Raw genomic sequence first — 20,443 nt, 5'->3', positions numbered from 1 at the left:
ATATGAGAATCATGAATCATACAGTATAATTACACAATTAATTGATAATAAAAATATCTCGCGGTTATATACGAATATCGGGAATTTTCGAATGACAGATGTGACAGCATTGTCGCCATCGTTTATTGGCTCGTATCGGCTCTGGTGGCGAACGCATGTAACTACTGTCGGCACATTGGTCCACATTTTGACGTAATAAATAACGGACGCAACACGTGAATAACGAGACTCGAGTCCCGTGATAAATGTCGCGGAGCAGCGTCCCGAGAATTTGACGTTTTGCGTATCATTCGTCGGCCGATGACAGGTCGCGGGCCACGTGCGCTTCTGTGAGGATTCGCCCGCGCGGACTAATCGGAGGAAAAATAATCGTACACGTCCTACGCTACGATACGTGCGACAGCCTGACGGAAGGATGCGTGCCGACACGTACGTCCTGCTGATTTATCTGACGCTCGCGATTTTCGGTGCTGCCGAAAAAAACGAGAGCGCCTTCGTAGCGACCCACGAGTGGCAGACGGTGAAGAAGGGTGAGTTTTTCCCGGATCAAATGCGACGTGCAATGTGGGACTACTTTACGTCAGTCTCCTCCAACACCACGTCAGTCAAATTCGTCGTGTCATTTCTTCGCGGTAATCCGCGAAAATGGGACTTCCGGATTACACACAATTTCGAAGGAATAAAATATGTTGTGCGTGGGATTTTTGGAAATTATTTAGGTTCTTATTTGGAATTTCTATTAAATAGTGCAAATGCTCGGTGGTTGCGGATCGAGGGTGCGTTCGAAAATTCTATTTGTGAAATAGAGCAGAATTCAATTGACCAATCGGAATCGAAGATTTCTTTGTCCTTATTGGTCAATTAAACGTTACTTTAAATCGCGAGGCGGATTTTCGAACGCAGGTCAAGTGTTTTCAGTGACGTATATTCGGATTCGATTACGTGGTGCAAATATAAAGAACCTCATGATATTTAAATCGTTTTGTATTAATAAAATGCTTTTTAGTCATTTTCATGCAATTTTATAGACAAATATTTAGATGATTTATATCTTTATGAATAAAACTAATTTTGTCATATAATTGCAATGTAATATGAAAATTCTGTAGATAATAGCTTTTCAAAATATTTAATATCATAAATAAATGTAAATACTGATTAATGAAAGTGATTAATAAAGTGTAATAAAGATTAATTTTTTTATACATATGCAGGAACTCCTATCCCTAAAGGACTTCATGTAAGACATAATTTTGCAACTGGAGTAACAGAGGCTAAATTAATGGATGATGCGGAGGAAGTAAAAGAAGATGATGAAAATGCGAACCGATCAAATTCTAAGTCACTGACATTACATCCTGATAAGTCAGTGCTAGAAAATGAAAAAGTGGATCCTGTGAAAATAAAGAAAGATCCTGAATCGTTAAAATTTCCTATTGATGAATTAAAAGCAAGATTAAAAAAACTTAAACAAGAAGAAGCAGAAGATGTTTCAAATGTAAATTAACTATTTCTTTATTATTATACTCAATATTTAATAATCAAACTTGTAATTGATTTATCTTTCTTTAAAAATATTATAAATCTATCTCTCTTGCATGAATACATAACATTGTTTATAATTTTGTTTATTCAGTATTTCTTTAATATTTACATCATTACTTAATCTCATTTTATTAATTGTATAGTTGCTTTTATTATTATTTTAAATTAACAAATTTTCTAAATTTATTGACATCTGTAACTTTTTCTTTTTTATTCTAGGATGGAGAAACTCGGCCAAAAAGTGAGAAGCATTTCAAACGTTTCTATGAAACCTTGAAAGAGGAACTTAATGCTCTCAAACTTAATGTCACAAGTGATTCGGAATTATTAAAGAGGTTTTTCCAGAAATTTCAATCGTATAAAAGTAGTATCACTACAGGAACATTAACCAGTATAGAGATTGAAGAAGTTCTGGATATTTTGAACAATTTAGAATATCTCCTTCATCAAATTGATAATGCTAAAATATTCTCAGACATGGATGGGTAAGTACACAAAAATAAAATCTTTTTTGTTTTACAGAAGAAATTAATGAATATTTCTATTCTTTTTTTTTACAGACTAACTAAGATCATATCACCATGCCTCAATGGAACCAATAATGAAATAAAATTGGAAGCATTACGCCTTTTGGGAGCAGCTGCACAATCAAACCCAAAAGTGCAAGCTAAGGCATTGGAAAATGATTTTATTCAAAAATTACTACACGTTTTATCTACAAATAATAAAATTGAAGTAAAATCCAGATGTCTCTATGCTCTAAGTGCCTTAATACGCCAGTTCCCTGCTGCTCAGAAAGCTTGGATTGATCATGGTGGTTTGCAACTATTTGGGAAGATTCTAGACGATGATCAATTACAGATACAAATGAAAGCAATAAAACTAATTAGTGATTTAATAATCGAAAGACAAAACTTACAAGAAATTTATGATATCGAACAACGTCAGCAAAAAATGAGGGAGTATGCCATTACAGATTTCGAGCAAAGATTATTGAGGCACGATTACTGTAAGTTACTAAGCAACTTAATGATCAAGTGCTTCAAAGAAAAGCTAACTAGCCAATTCAGCATAGAAAATAATGATTTTCTCGAAGTAGTTTCAGACAGCATGATCACAATATCTCCTGTTTGTAGAACTGAATTTAAGAATATTAAGCTTTCACTTTTACCTGTTATAGATAATCTCTTATACTTTTATCAAAATTTGAATAATCTTAAACTCACTATGGATGAAATTGATGTTTTAAAGAGTTTGATATTAATGATTGAAAGATTAAAAGTTACTATTTTTGAAGCACCTCATGATGAACTGTGAATATTTTTTAATCAGCATTTAATTGAAAGAATTAAAGACTACAAATTGAATTCAAATCTTATAGGAACAGATGTAAGAGTGCAATCATGTATGTACAATAGTAATCGTTTGTAACAGCATAGAGCTTGCTTAATTCACATTTGTTTAGAGTAAAAAAAATTGTAAAAAAGCGGAAAGATTAATCATCATTGTAATAGTTTTGAAAAAGAAAAAGTTATGTACGGAAATACACGATTAGCTATAATTTTTATAGATCTTAAGAAAAATTTATAATCATAAAAAAATATTTTATTATTCTAAATGTGACATCATATTGTCTTCATTATAAATAATTTATCATACTTGCATGATTGATCAATGGGAGTGTACAGATTCTCGTCTCTTGCATCTGAGGTATAAAATACTAGTCATTACATATCAATTAAATTTTTTTATCCAGTGTTTGAATGTGTTATAATCGTTAGTGATTTCTATTGTTATAATCGATTATTATTATATAGGCGAATTTTCTTTTTATTGGCCTATTAAATAGTTAAACACTCGAATGTGTTAAGTATACAGGAGACGGGAACTTGATTTTATCACTTATAGAGCTCAATCAATATTCCATATGTATAATTCACATTTCTTCACAACTAAGAGATGTTTAAAATGACTGAAATATATGTACATATTTAATATGTAAGGCTTCAGTTATTTACTGTCAGCTAATAAGTGCAATTGTTTATGCAAGTATGTACAATTGTTGTTTTGTTTTAGAATAATTATTTAATAAATTATTTTGTACCAATAAATACATTGTATTCGTCGACTTATTCGTCCGAAATAATTCCCATATAGTAGATATTTAACGAAAAAGAAATAAAATGTGAACTTCGCAGAATAGTACATTTTATTTACAAATCAGCAAATTAGAGATTACATATGATTAATTCTTTTACTTACATATAATTGTAATTCATATAAAATATTTTTGTAAAAGATGTTTAACCAGTTTCTTTTCCGAGCAAGGGAGTATCTATTTACAGGTGCAGAAAAAAGCGCTCGTGTATCATGCATTTAAATATTGTATAATACCTTGCTTTTATTGGTTAAGTACAAGGATTGCGTTATCTTGTGCCTCATAAAATATGAATATTGTGCATGATACATGAGGCTATCAAGAGAAAATTACAAGTCGAATTTTTTTTCTTAATGTTCCATTTCATCTTTACAAACTAGAAGTATAACAAAGTTTGTATTTTCTATAAATATTTATTATATGCATATATTATCTAATTTTTTTGGAATTATCTGAATATATAACAAGGTGTGAAGCTCTGAAGAAGATACATATTAGTATCTTTCATAAATATACTCATTATTCATGTTTCTATTTAAAGAAAATATAATTTTTCATAATCATAGCGATAAATATGTGCTATAGAATATATATTAGAGGTTTCAAATTTTTTATTTACGAATAATTGCATCAAAATATATGATATATACTTTATGAATATTTAACACCAAAATATTCATAACTATATAATTATATAATAATAAGATTGTGCAGATGAAAGGAACATAATTTTATATGATCAATTCACTTTACTCATTAGATATTATGTCTATTCCAAATCTATTTCTATACGAAGTTTTATCAAACATGCTCAAAAAATCGCTCTATCTAAATCTGGACTTTTTTACAAAATTTGTACGCAAATGTTATTTCACGTTTTATCGAAATTTAATTCGTTAAATTCAGAATGTGCACAATTTCTATTTTTCAATTCTGTACAACATGGAATACTTTCTTCTTCTTTATGCGACTATTTCTTAAAAGGTGCTGACCTAATTATGTATTATTTATAATTAACTTTAGGAACTGAATGTACATTCACTAGTATACTCTTAACGTGTTCGTATCTGGACTATAAATGCACGCATATAACATGTCCACGGAGGATTTTCATCATTGAGGAAGTTTTCATTGCAATTTTCGTATATCTTTTTATAAGAAAAGAAATAGCATAAACATTATATACAGCCTTCAAATTTAATCAAAACATTATTATATGTCAATACTGGTTTTAGATTTGATTTTTATATTGATAATATTCTGTTATCAGAAAAATTAATCACATTGTGGCATGTTGGAAGGTACCAGTACTTACATGCATTTCTATCAGTAAATTTTAATTTGACAGAAGATGCATTATGTATAAATTATAACAGCGAGGTTTACATAACAGTTTCTCGAAATATCTTGTAATAACGTGATAACATTGGAGTAAGCTAATTGTAATAAAATAATGTACAAATTATACACTTTATATTTCTATATTATTAATTGTAAGAATGCAGTTTGTCCCAACTATCATTGTTACTTTGGATTTAAGAAAGTTTTTAGTAAACCATGAAAAAAAAAGTTTTGTAAGTGTAATCTCATTATTTTCAAAGATTATAGAAGAGCGGAAAACTAACGATAATTTCAGACATTATAACAAATATTTCAATGTATGTATACATCGTGTTGGAGAAAACATTCTGATATAAAATATTATAAACTAGGCAAAATCTGATTATCTATCATACATGAGTTTGTTCAGTCGCTTATCGTCGCTAGTTTTCCTTCCTCGGATACTCTATCTCCATTGAGCAATATGTATTATATAATTTTATGGCAACTTTGGAGTACTGTCCTGATGATATATACACCGAAACATATAAGTCCGGTAAAATTGTACTCATATACTAACATATAATAGAACTTCTCTCTCTTCACTAATCCTCTAATGAAATTATTCGACTTCTATATATATATATATATATATTTCTATATACATATATATTTCACTTAAATAAACATCAACGCAGCCATAACAATAACTCCAAAAAGTAGAGCACCGAATTGTTTCAACGACTCTTTCGTATTCGTTTCTTTTAATAAATCGGGCAAGATAGTTACTAGACCAATATGTATAAACCCTCCTGCAGTCAATGGCAATATCCAACTGGTTCTTTCTTCTGAAAAGAGCAAGATTAGACACATTACATATAATCTAAATTTATTTAATCCAAATAAAAAATTTAATTAGCATAAAAATCATTAGTTATTCATACAAAAATTGTTTCAAAAGTTTGATGCTTTACATAAAAATAAGTTATCATTTTAATGCACATAATAATGACAAAAAGATTTATAGTCAAACTGATATAATTATTTTAATTATTAAGTGTCAAAGTTAAATTACAAATGTGTTGTACGCTGTAAAGTTTTGTGATAATTTACCTAAACTAGAAAAGGAGACTGCAGCTAAAGCACCAACAATTCCACCACTGGCCGTAATTAACTGCGCCCGCGCAGCGTCCCATCTGCTAAATCCACTTCGCAACAAAATAGCAAAATCGCCAACCTCGTGAGGTATTTCGTGCACCAAAATGGTGAATGTGCTGAGGACACCTACGCGAAAGGAAATAAGGAACGATCCACCCACGGATAAACCGTGAGTGAAATTGTCGAGAAAATTCATTAAAAGATTGAGGTATCCAGGGAAGGCCTTAGGATTGAAAAATTTGCGGCATAAGTCTGATATAAGTTTCTTTGCCCACACGATTGAACGCGTATAGCCTGATGGGATTACACGCGGAGAGTCAGTGTGGGAGTTTGCCGATGTAAAACCGTTGTTCTTCGCAAGTTTCTCCAAACAATTCTTCGCATCGTTAACCAATGGGCCGTCATTATTAGGACATCCGTTTGCTAATGTACACTTTATAATGTCGAGGTCTTTAAAGCCATTCTTTCGCAGATCTTTGATATGGTTTGGAGTTTGTCTGTTCTTGCCGCATTGTTTTTCCAGGAAAGATTGTACCTGTCGTAAGTAAATCATTTTATAGACACAATTGTACTGAATTTAGATAATACAAAACATTATTTTTAAATAATATAACAAAAAATTACCTCGGTCGATTTTTTCAAGCATTCTTTTGTGATACCGTTTTTCTCTGTGTTCAGCATGATACAATTATTATTATCCATCTCTTTTTCTTTACTTGCATCCTTAGTTGAAATTTCATCAGTTTGCTGCTCTGGAATGATTGCTGCTTCCTCGTTTATAGCGGTGACGATTTTTTCGACGATAACGAAGAACAGAAAGGCGCCCAACACTGACAGGCCCGCAGGCATGGACGAATGATTACTTCCAGCTGTAAATAAACGTCAACATAAAACATTTATAGTTTATAGGTGTCTAAAAAGTAAAATGACTAAGAAAAATAGAATAAAATATTTAAGAATAAAGCATGAGTCGCAATTCATAAAATGTATCTCATCTGTAATATTATTTATATATTTGTATGCAAGTTATATTCTCTAATATTATACGTACATATCTCATTTCATGATTCATTAATTATACATATTTCGTTTAATGATTCATTGATATATAAAATCGTTTAAATTATATAATTCACTGCGCTATATAATTCCTTTCTGCAAAAAACTACCGATAAGCCCGACAAATATAAAATAAAAGTTAGAAAATTTGCGCAATTCAAAAATCGATCAATTTACACGGTCATTACTAGTCCACTGATCACCTCGAATTCCTAACGCGCTTCGGTTGGAAGGACATTTAATTTACATGGACGCAGCTGGCAATTCAAATCTGCAACTGATGGACAATAGAGTTCGAAGCCGCCGCTTAAATCGTTCATAAAGCTCTCGACCTGAGAAGACCAGAGACGTACTCTATTTAACGTGCAGGTTGCAAAGTACATTCAAAGCACATATACGTGATAAAAAGTACACGTTGCGTAAAAATAGGAAAATGTCGGATGCATATATATTCGCATCTTGTGTATTAAATTTCGCAATGCTAAAAATAAAAGCAATAAGCTTCATTGAATAATCTGGGTTGTTTTTTTCTCGATTCTTTTTTTCACCAACATTTCCTCCTGATAACGCTGCGCGCTTTCGATGCGTAATACTGCTCTACTTATTAGTCACTCCAATTAAATATCACAGAAATAGAAATTTTATATCAATAAAATTCGTCTCTCTCTTGCATAGTACACCAAAATTTGGTTCTATAATTTTTCGTATCGCGATATTTATCTGCGTAATCATTCCTTTTTTATTTTTATGATAATGATATCAATCTTATCAATAATATTATAAGTGACTTTGTGATATATTAAAAATTTTTTTTATAAGATAAAATTAATCCAACTTATCTAATTACGTAGTTACATAATAGAATATAAGACTAAATTACCTTTCTTTTGTAATTCACTCTCGAATGCTTCCGGCAAAAGATGTAAAAAAACATCGCCCAACAGTGCACCCACAGCAAAGCTCAAAAGAATCTTTAAAGTGCCACCGTTTTCTGCAATAAGAAACATAAAAAGTTAGTATTCATTTTGCGTGCGCACGCGTTTAGATAGTTACAACGTTTGTGAATTGTAGACTTATATTATCTTTATTTAGCATATGTATGCGTTAATATGAGAGAAAAACATCTTAATAGCTTAGTCAGGAAATATTTATTTGTATATATATTCCTCTGCATTTGGAAAGAGTAAATAAATTCTTTCATTGAATTTTTCGTTGGATTCTTTTTTTTTTGAGAAAAATTATTGAAGCATCATGTATATCGCATAAGAAAAGATAACTGTAAAAAAATTTGTATAATATATTTATACTGTAAAAAAATATGTAATTTTATAGTTATTATTTATGTAATGTGTTACATATTTTTATGTAATATATTACATATTTTTTTACAGTATACAACGTATAATAGAACCTAATAATAGGAACCATACATCGAGAAATCGTTTATTGGCGTTGCGCATTTATGGTAGACGACGATAAGTATGAAGTGTGTTCATGTGATAAAATGAACTATGGATGTTGTGCTTCTCTGCACGCGGGTCACGGAACTCGTGTGCCGATATATATACAATTGGCTCTATAATATATCCACGGACATTTATCTCGTTTTTAAAGAATAAAATAAGATATGTGAGAAACTTGCACGATACGCCGAGTATCATACTATGTAATTTTTCGTGATAATAAATAGAAAGTCCGATGTTAGGAAATAATGCAACATATAAATTATTTTTGATGTGACGCTTAACGCATTCAATAATCGCTAATAAACTGCACAGCTCATATTTGCTGCAGTAGCAGCAATTTGCAGAATAGGCCATTCGATGATAAGCACTATGATGTCAACGCGTGATTCACGGGAAAGAGAAAAAATATAAATGAGTAGGCGGACCTCGATTCCATTTTGACATGATTAGATCGCTCTTTCAACTGTGAAATTCATCAACTGTAGTTTCGAATTGTAAAACATGTTGCAATTTGTTTAATTTAAAGATAAATTTGAAACTATATTATTGTCAACTGTTATAAGTTATAATGAGAAACACGAGAATTTATGCGTGTTGTTTCAATTTCAGAAAAATTGTTTAAAATACTCACTATATTTAAAAAAAATAATAAAAATACACATTTATTTATTCAATAATATTTTAATTATAAAAATCCCTATAAACTGTATTTTATATTAATTTCATTTGTTAAATAGATAAAGCAATTATTAATCTTGATTAGTTTATTCTTAAAAAATTAGTATTCAGCTGAAGAATTATGGAGATGAAGAATTTGATTGCATATAGAATCAGAAGAGGAATAACCGGTTTTTCGGGATAGCACATTCTATACAACCAGTTACAAATTCCTGTCGACAGATCGACTTCTTCGGTATCATGACCTACTTTAGTATTATTATTATTATTATTATTATTGTGTATCGGTTGCATGGGTTGCATGCATCAGTTGCAATAAAAAGAATTTGATTGGTCCTAGTTAATGTAATCGGAATAAAAAATGAGTTGTTGATAGAGAGAGAGAGAGAGAGAGAAAGTGAAATAACGCTGATAATGCAGACAAAATAATTAGAAAACAAGATTTCAAGTTCTGTTTTTTAGGTATATTATTTTTATTTATACATTATATATAAAATCTTTTTTGTCTAATATATTTTTGTGAAAAATCTGATTTATTTAAATAATAATAAGTGTATGATATACCCGGATATACCTAAATTGAAAGATTTTTTAAATATAATAAAATATTTTAACGATTAAGTCAACAATTATTTTTAATAAAGAATACAATTAGATATTTAAAGACAATTATTATTGTTGCTCAAAAATATATTTTTTAAAAACTATATAAAAGCATTATATAGCATTTATTGTGAGTTCGGTAAAAAATTCATAAATTTTATCATTCTTAAAACTTTCTACTTTTACGCAAGACAGGCAAAAAATGATTAAATTTTATGAAGTGTAAAATTGAAGATTTATCACTGACATGAACTTTGCAAGATAATCTTCTCTTCAAGAGAAACATCGAACCACTAAGGTATATTTAATTTGAATCATAAATAAAATGTGCATTGTGCGAGTGATATAAGATTGTATCTAGTGATATAAAAGTATAATACTTTTCTTTTAAAAAATAGAGAAAAGATATTATGCAATTATTATTATATATATATATATATATATATATATATATATATATATAATAATTGCATAATATCTTTTCTCTATTTTTTTACGCAACGATAAAAGCAATGCTCTTCCATGAGCAATTTTATTGAAAAGAAAAGTACTATACTTTTATATCACTATAGATACATTTTATATCACTGTATATATATATATATATATATATATATATATATATATATATATATATATATAATGCAATTTAAAGATTTAAAAATTAAATTTAAAGACTTTGTTATATGCAATGAATAGCAATATTATACAAAACATTTTTTTTTAATTTGTGTCATGTAAAAATATATATTAACATGCTGCATTAATAATCCTAAAATGTGATTCAAAAGTTAATATAAAAATTGTACTAGTTTCTAAAAATTAAATAACAATTACATATCAATACATACAAAAAATATACGTACACATATAAATACTCTTATTAATGTCTTGTATAATTTTATAATTGTAAAAAAAAATTAAAAATGAATAGAATTGGAAACGTATTTCTAAAATGTAATAATAATAAAGAGATGCAACAAAAAGAAAGATAAAAAATGAGCGCATCTACAATTAGAATCATAACGAAACATACAATATGCGTTGCAAATTCACAACAGATGTTTCAGTACTGCTATCAAAATGACTCCGTTGCACAATCAAATCAAACTAGGAATTAAAAGATGACGTAACTAAGTTTGAGATACTAAAAGCTACGCGGAATAAGGAAAGTATTAATTTTTATGTTTTATTAGAAACAAACTTATTTTCTAAAAATAAGTATGACAGAACTGATGAGTGGATATTCAACTTTCAATTAATTTCAAAGGGGATCACGATTTCGCGGAATATACTAGATCTTAAATTGAAAGGATAAACTTATTACAAAACACTCGCAATGAAAATCCGATTTCTCGATTATTCAGTAAGATTTGGGACATTCTTCGATTTTAAAATACTTTATAGATTCATTTAAGTGTCACACAAATACTCTGCTATTTGGAAATTAAATCAAATTTTCAATTAAAATTGATAAAATAGGCTTATTTTTCAATCTCCCAAAGAATTATTTTGTTTTCATTTTACAATACGTATACGATAATTAATAAGTTAAATTAAATCGTTTCTTTTCGCATAAAACTTGTGTAAAATATTTATATCTTATGCAATTATTGTTACAGCATGGATTATTTTTTGCGAATTTATTTTTTACATCAGCAGGTCGCACTGTCGTCAATCATGTACGATGCGCTTATTGCAGGTTTTTCCCAATTGCATAGATATATTAGCAAATATCAGATATTTATTCGTCGCGACGTGACTGATAAATAAATATATTATCACACACAATCCCGTGGAACTGTACAATAGGCGTGCGTAGTGATTTCAATGTTCTCAAGAAGGCGAGATAACGTTGAAAGATCGTGACAGTGAAGCGTAACGATTTCTTTGTGGACTTCGGAAGGATAAAATGCATCACATAGCGTGACTATGTGACGAAGAGTGTTGCGATTTTATTCACCGGGTGTCTCACAAAAGAGTGTACATCATCTGCAGTGGTTTATTTCCAATATATGTTTAAATTTATTTTTTGTGCTTTTTCTTTAATGCAACTCTCAATTATCTCAACATATAATTTCGAAATAATATGCTTATAATATGTTACACTTTCGAAATTAATATGCTTTGGCAGCTTAAAAAGCATCAATTATGCAATGTTGAGATATGACCTGATTTATAACTTTAAAATAAAATTCTTATTAGCATAAAACAAAGTTTTCAGTTTTATATAATTATTAAGAAAATTAATTTTATATATAGTTAATAAAGATTTCGAGAATTAAGTATTTAATATTGAGATAACTTTAAAATTTTCTTTGAGACTTTTGCTCCAATAGTTTTAATTATTTCATTTTTTTATACGATACTTCTAGCACTATTGTCAAGAATTCTCTGAAGTTATTTCTTGTCTCTTGAGAGTAGAGATACAATTATCTGACTATTTATGATCAGAATAAATTGGTATGTTTTCCAAAGTCTAAAACAACAATTTATTTCACGAATGTATTTATATTGTAGAGTGTGCTTTAAATTGTATACTATTAAAGTAGTATAATTCACAAGCTAGTATCAGATTTATATTTATTGTACTAATTTCACATAATTTATTATATATATATATATATATATATATATATATATATATAGTGATAGTTACACATTTTTTAAATTTAATGATATTATTCAGCTCTAGCTATGCGAGCACTGTTGTAAACTTATCGATTTGTAGACAAACGGCGTAGTTTGATGCTTAAGAAAATTTAATTTTCCAATCATATCATACTGAATATATTTTCAAAAAATTAATCGTATAAAGTATCAAGTTTTTTTATTCAAATTTTTTCTATTTTAATAACAATTAGAATAAAATAATATAATCTTATAAATTTATTATTAAAAAGTTATTTATAATTACTTTTTATTATATTTTTCTATTCTTTTCCAATACAGATTAATTATAATAAAAATTAAGAAAAAATGCTAAAATAAATTATTTCGAAATAAAAGTTAGAGATTTTATGTCATAACTAGCAATACATTTCAGTATTTTTCTATAAATGTTATCGATCTGATGTCAGATAACAATAAATCAGAATTTGATTGAAAATAATAAAAAGATTATCACAGAATGATTACAGCATCAAGCAGTCAGCAGTTTTGAAAAAAATTGATCGCGTTGCAATAAAATGTGAAAAAATATTTTTATGTAAAAAATAATTAGTTAATTTAATTAATACAAAAATACGTCAAAAATATATTAATTATAATAGTGCTAAAACTATTAGATTGTGCGTAAAAAATTAGAAAATATTTCAGTATAAATTTGATATAATCGTTGTAGACTAAATATAGTTTAATATACCATGTTAACGATGCATAGAACTTAATGAATAAAGTTCCAGGCAAGATCTAATAATATTCAAGTTGGTGCATGCGTTTGATCTACGCAGATTTAATTAATTCTGCAACTCTTGTGTTCATTTATTATTAGAAAATATCGTATACAAAAGTAAAGTGATATAAGAGAAGAAAGATGATATAAATATAAGAAAATATAATATATATAAAAAAAGATAATCATTTTCCTACCGGCTCATGTAAAACTAATTATCAATAGCAAGATAAAAGATAATCTTCGATATGAAATATCGAGAGACGAATCTACGGTACAGATATATAAATCATCTTGACGCTTATTTTTTCAGCAAATTATGGATTGGATTATATCACATGAAAGATTGCTATATATGTCAGATAAAAATGAAAAGAATTCAAGTGTGTCGTGATCAAAGTAATTATTTTTGTTCGATATTAACTTTGTAGAACATACCTTTTTAACGTAATATGGATTTTTTTCTGATATTTTATCAATAAAAACTTGATAGAAGAACACAGTTATATATATATATATGTATATATATATATATATATATATATATATTTAATTTTTAATTTAATAAATAAAAATCTTCAATATTTTTCGATATTGTTATTTAATCTTTGGTATAATCTTTGCCCGTCAAAATGATCTAAATTGTTTTAAACGCAAGAAAGAATTTGAAATTTTAATGCAAAGTTCGATGAAAATTTTACAAAATGTTTTATATAAAAAGTCAATAATGTTTCCAATTGGCGCATTAATTAATTTTGTTGTTGAAACACGATTACATCGACAATAGAATAAGTTAGTTTCGTAATACGAGTTTTTGCACATTGAGAAACGATTAAATTCTCTCGCAATTTTCGACATTTACAAAAAGTTCATACTATTAAAGTTGAGCGACGTAGAAACGTTTATCGTTAATTTTACTCGTATATAATTTGAAATCACCGTTGATTCGGAAATTACGTAATAATAAAGTTACAAGAGAAAGATATATATATATATACTGCAATTCCTCTCCCCAACGAATAAATAACATTATTTCTAAAATGAGAATAATGTAATATCTGGAAAGACAAATGGTAAGATATGTGCGTCTATAATTGCAATTTGTTAATTTGATCCATAACAGAACCAAGTTTATCTGGCCAACTTCTAGTCAAAGTCACTTGATTTCTAGTAATTAATTGAACAGTTCCATTTTACAATAAGTATTATGCTGTACAATCAACTTGAATGTCTCGATGGATAATGGCGTCGATCTGGCGTCGTGATTATGCGGAAAGAATGCGATAAATATGTGTACATATGTTTATCTCTATACATGGGCATAAAAAGTGACTATAGAGGGAAAAACAAATGAACGCAATAACCATTTTGCATTGCAGTATCGACGATTATTCCATACGAAAGTTAATTAAAGTCGTTAGTGGTCGACTGTCACTATCGATTCCAATCGGTATTATTATAGATTCGCACCCGCCAAATGCGCAAAGCACTACGGACATGAAAGGAATTTTACCGAATATCGCAATATACGTTTTGTGAATACAGTGCTACATTAATTTAAAACTACAAATGTTTGATGTCATGTTTAACATAAAAATTTTTGTGACATCTATTTTGTAGGCATATAACATACAACACCAAATTGAATTTAAAATCTATTTATTTTTCTTTTGTTCAAAGTTGTTCAAATTATATTCATTATACAATGAGCACCAAAATTTCCAGAACGGTTTGTAAAATATTTTTTACAATACGTATTGTTCGAAATATTTAATTATTCAGAAAATTTTCCATTTCACAATCATTATATAATGAATAATATGTATGTACAATGTGGGATAATTTTCTTTCTTTGCTTCCTACTGCAATTGTATAACTGCTAGAAAGCTCTGTACGAACTACTTTACTTTCAAAATTCATAGCTGCCTTTAACCAGAAATATACGACAGAAAAGAAACTTTCAAACCTAAATCCTTAACTTCGTATAGTTCGAAGCTTTCAAATATATCCAAAGTGCGCATTTTAACCGTCTAAAAAGCAGACCATTTCATAATGTAGCTATAACAAAGCGTGGTTATTTTTAACTGATTTATAAATAGTTAATGATACTTTAGCAGAGGAAGAATTTTCCGCAATAATATATATTAATATGTACAAATATTTATATATTTATAATTATATAATATTGTCATTAAAATGTTTTTCTTCTAAGGTCGTTATTTATTGATCAATTATGCGACGACATTGAGACTGTTAAATCAAAAGGTACAAATAAATAATACAATTCAAATGGATTTATGCAACATAAATGCAACATGTTGCATTCATTTATGCTGCATAAAGGTAAGTGCTCTCTGTTGAATATTTATGTGTTTTGTCGATGGATAAAAAGTAAATGGTGAACATTGTAAACGTGATGAAGGATTGAAAAATAGAATTTTCTTTTTTGAGTCTAGCTTTTGAGATACGATTTACAATTGAACTAGAAGTTTCATTTCAGCATTTCGCATGCTACGCGAAACAAGTTCTGTGACCTTCGAATTCCGTCTACTTTTGTCGTGTAAAACATTGTCCTCCTCCCATTTATTTTCTTCTTTGTTAAAGTTTTTCTAACAGATTCGTAGAAATTGTATTTTAATTAGATTATATGGTATGTATGTACATATAGTAATAAATAAAAGTAGTTATATTCACTTTGTAAATTATTTCATCAGATTTGTACGTATATAAAAACATGCTTTATTATATTTTCATCAAGTTAATTTTTTTTAATATCAATATGATTAGAATATCTGTTATTTATTATAATAATGTATATAGTTTAATACTGTGTTATTTTCACCAGATGTTTTCTGTTATATTTTCGCAATTCTCATTGTCAAAAAAAATTGTATACATTAGTTTTGTTGACAACATATTTTTTCAATTATTCATGCGTAGTTAAGCGTATACATATATATGTATATATATACTATGTATATATGTAGCGATCTGTTTTAAGCAATTTTATATATGCATATGCAGCTTCTCAGTCGCGTGATTTTAACTAATAATAAATTTAACTGCGTACTATGTAGTTGAAAATATATATGTTTAAGTGTTATGTTTAAGCTTGTAACTCTTTTCATTTAAACAAATTAAATAGTTTTTGCGAAATTTTGTAATGGAACAGAAATTGTTTTGTCCATACAAATCAACATTACCCAATAAATGTATATAATCTATAACTAAATTATTTATTTTTTGAATATTTTTTGTTATATTATTTACATAACCTTGCTAAATATATATATATAAAATAATTACAAGCATATGGTTATATATATAACATTTCCATGTATTTTAAAATATAGAATACGTATATAACCTTTCATACAGTAATATACTGATTTTTTATAAAATAATTAATATGTAAAAACATATATAAAAAGACAGAGAATATGTCAGTCTATAATCTATAACAACATGATAAATATTATATATAAGAGCGTTTTACTAGCAGTATATTTTAAATAATTTTATTTTTAATTTATATCCGTGAAACTCGTTTCTTGCTAAAAAAAAACTTCAATACAAAAATGATTTTAATTACTTTTTATCGTTGACGTTAAAAAACCGCAACAAATCGCTTTTATTATAACGATAAAATGATTATATTAGCTACGCACACACGATAATTGATTTTTGCAACAAGAGTCATATGTCGAGTTCAATGACAAATTTACTTTATTGTATCATTTTCCACGGAAAATATTATTAAAGCAATTGAACCCAATTGTTAAGCTTTATTATGGAAATATACAAATGAATAGCAAATGCGCGTAGAAATTAATTATAGACGAATAATTCATTTTCTCTCTCGTGGCTTTTATTGGGTTTATTCCAATTAATTTTACTAATTGAGCAGATTATTCTGTTATGGTTCAGTTATGTTAATAAAGACCTTGAGTTTTTAAATGTATAAAACTATGTATGTTATATCTTGGAATTATATTTAACCGTATATATTTTTTCTATACAAAAAGACTACAAAATACTAATAATAGAAACCCTACAGTATTCAATACAGCATTGAAGCTACAGTTGAATGACCGATTCGAAATGTTAGCAAAAGGAGAAGATAATAACTATTCTGCATAACAAAGATCTTTCTTGTTGCAAGACAACAGTGGAGCTATATTTCTATATTTATCTGTATCGAATAATAAGATTAATTATGTAGAACGATATACATTAGAGGAAAGTTTTACGAATCAAAAATTTTGAAGTTACAAATTAAAGTGTTGAAAGAAACTAAAATTATATACAGAATTGAAGAACGAAAATCGGATTATAGTTTCATGTGAAGACATTTAGAGAGAATATATTATACGCATATAATCATTTTCTCTGTCTACTGAAAAAATAGTAATTCTCTATTTTTATTCGCTTATCGTTATGGCATTAAATCATATTAAGATATGTAATGCGACGAAACGTTTGAGAATATTTACGATCTTCATTGCTACTTGGATCATAACAGAATAGTTTTTTAATTAATGGAATTTATTGAAATAAATTCAATTCACACACACACAATGAGTTTTGCAATATCACGTAATTTGCAACATCGTACGATAATCAGATCGATTTATACGATAATCTGTGTGTCGAATTTATTATTTGTATAATTCTTTTAAGTAATGTAGGATAATTCGCTGTTATTCCGCGATTTCTGGGTTACTCGGAAAATAAGAATGACATCATAGTTGTAAGTGCCATTCTACGCCGCGTACTAACTAAATGTAAATAAATGATAATTATAATACGTAACGCAACAGTCCTTTGTGCAACTCTGCATGCAGCATTCCACGTGCAACATTGTGCGCGTTAGTTCGAAATTGTGATTAATAAGATAGCTCTTTCTACATGTACTTTCCGAAACAACATGTACGCGATGTAATATCACGCATATAATTCCAGATAGTGGTTTATGTTTTTGCAAGAATTTTATAAAATTTTAATTAAAAAATGATACTGTATGTTCCGATAGAGAGGAAAATATCGATTAATTAACATCGAGGCCTCACATTTACTAATGACTTATACTGTATTTATATGTATAATCACTACACAACTTTATTTTTAATCTTTGACCAATATTATTTGATATTTGTTTACTCTTATTAATCAAATCATATTAATCATCAATCATTTTTTCAGTTTTATCACCTTTAAAATATTAGTTGCGTAATGAATGATAAAAGCAAAGCAAAGAATAAAATAAATTGAAATTGTGTTAATAAAAATAGTTATATATATTACGTATTAAAACACACAAGTAAAAAGAATATAGAAAGAAAAACAGTATTTATATTTATACAGCCGTATATTCTAAAAAAAAAAAAAAAAACTAAATCTGATTTATCAAATTTTTATCACAATTCTATACCAAATGTTTATTATATAAATTGATTAATACTTAAAACCCAATTTTGGAGTAAAATGCGATAGTAAAAATAATAGAGGAAATTTCATGATAAAAATGAATAAATAAGAGATTAGATGCGATAACGTCTCTCATATATCGTGTCACCTGTAGATACGTGACGTAACGACTCTACGAAATTGCGCATATATATATATAAAAAAGCAAGCAGCACTTACCGCCTGTTTTCGGATCGTCGTTGTCCTGGATGGGGATGAGCCAGAGGGGGAAGATGCCGGTGAGGCCGACTATGGTGCTACCCAGTAGAGAGAAAATCCATGGATTGTAGGAAACGTATCCTACGATCTCGTGCCATGGAGACCACGCGTCCGTCCCTCCGAGAATGTCGCATGAAAAATATCCCGCGTCCGTGCAGTTGCGCGTGCACGCGTACGACGCAGCAGCCATGTTTGTTGTTGCGTGTTCCTCTCTATCTTTCTCTCTTCGTTCCGTCGAAATCCTCGTGGAGAGGAGTACGAAATTGACGTTAGCCTCTCGAGACTTTTTGCGAATCGACCTTGAAAATTATACGTGGACAAGCGCGGTCAAAGCCGCGGCGATCGAAACGTGTCGCCACTCTTTTCGAGGCTAACCTCACCGCGACGAACGTGGGAAGCCAATATAATGAAGAGGCCTACGGAGGTCTTCTGCTGTACCGAGGAAGACGATGTTATCGCAAACGATGACGCGTGTCGTAATCCAGATTATGATATAGAGAGATATTTCGGCGCGAGGCCCTCGTCGTGCATGCCTAATAAAAATGTATGCATACGTCGTGTCGCGCGAACGAGACGACGAGAGATCGTCGATTGATGATGAAAAGCTTCTCGGAGAAAAGTCTTGTGGCGACGATCGCCGAGCGACCCGGCTAGCCTACACTGAGGACTGAGCGCGGACGCTGGGAATCAGGACGTCGCCGACGCCGCTACCTGCCGCCCCACGTTGCTTCGTTACGAACCGTCGTTATTTCATGCCGTCCCGTCGACGCCGTGGCGATTAACACGTGCTCTGACAGTCAATTTCCGGGAACGCGCGCCCCCGTCTACTTCCGCCTACGATTATCTGCGAGAAACGCTCGTTCGCTCTTCTGCGATTCTTTGCACGATCCGCTCCGCACGACGACGCTTCTACGACTGACGCTGCGCTGCGTCGTAGCGGCCGCCTTTATGACTACGTTCAGACCGTTCGGGGCGCGCAGGCGCGAACGAGACGGATCGAGCGATCCGCGTGTGATGGACGGAGATAAATGCACGAAGAGGGAATTAAAAGGCGGAGTCATGTGACGAGAATTAGTCGCAGAGAGAAAGAAAGACAGATCGCGTGATCTATCGCATCCTCTCGCTTCGAGAGATCGATATGCAGGCAAGGCTGTTTTTTTTTAAACGGATGAGATAATTGTTTCTCCAAGACTCTGATGGATTGATGAAATTTCAAAACACTGCTGAACCGCGAATCACACAAAGACGGTGGAAATTTTGATACCATCTTATTGTTGGACATTATGATGATCGTGCGTGATCTCATGTTCCCCTAAGCATTTTTCCTTTACATTTGCATCTTTTTTTCGCGTCGCGGTTCTATATATACCCCTGCAC

The 20,443-nt window shown here is 29.6% G+C and overlaps 2 protein-coding genes across 2 annotated transcripts; one reads left to right on the top strand and one right to left on the bottom strand.

Annotated features, from left to right (window-relative positions):
* The first annotated feature begins 145 nt into the window (after window positions 1-145).
* Sil1 (Sil1 nucleotide exchange factor) lies at window positions 146-3,656 on the top strand. The gene is made up of 4 exons (XM_029300461.2): window positions 146-530; window positions 1,215-1,498; window positions 1,765-2,030; window positions 2,106-3,656. Exons 1-4 carry the CDS (start codon window positions 416-418, stop codon window positions 2,860-2,862), a joined length of 1,422 nt encoding a protein of 473 aa, XP_029156294.2. The 5' UTR covers window positions 146-415; the 3' UTR covers window positions 2,863-3,656.
* Window positions 3,657-3,736: 80 nt separating this feature from the next.
* Window positions 3,737-20,004, bottom strand: Zip99C (Zinc transporter Zip99C). Its single transcript, XM_029300462.2, has 5 exons — window positions 19,028-20,004; window positions 8,121-8,231; window positions 6,806-7,050; window positions 6,137-6,716; window positions 3,737-5,871 (listed from the first exon to the last, which is right to left on the bottom strand). The coding sequence occupies exons 1-5, from the start codon at window positions 19,254-19,256 to the stop codon at window positions 5,702-5,704; spliced, it is 1,335 nt and encodes a 444-aa protein (XP_029156295.1). The 5' UTR covers window positions 19,257-20,004; the 3' UTR covers window positions 3,737-5,701.
* Window positions 20,005-20,443: the final 439 nt, after the last annotated feature.

The sequence above is a fragment of the Nylanderia fulva genome, unplaced genomic scaffold, assembly GCF_048542155.1.
Source record: "Nylanderia fulva isolate GAGA-0341 unplaced genomic scaffold, ASM4854215v1 Scaffold14, whole genome shotgun sequence".
Classification (NCBI taxonomy): Eukaryota; Metazoa; Arthropoda; class Insecta; order Hymenoptera; family Formicidae; genus Nylanderia; species Nylanderia fulva.
Note: the sequence above shows the minus strand (reverse complement) of the source record. Positions and strands in the feature narration are given on the sequence as shown.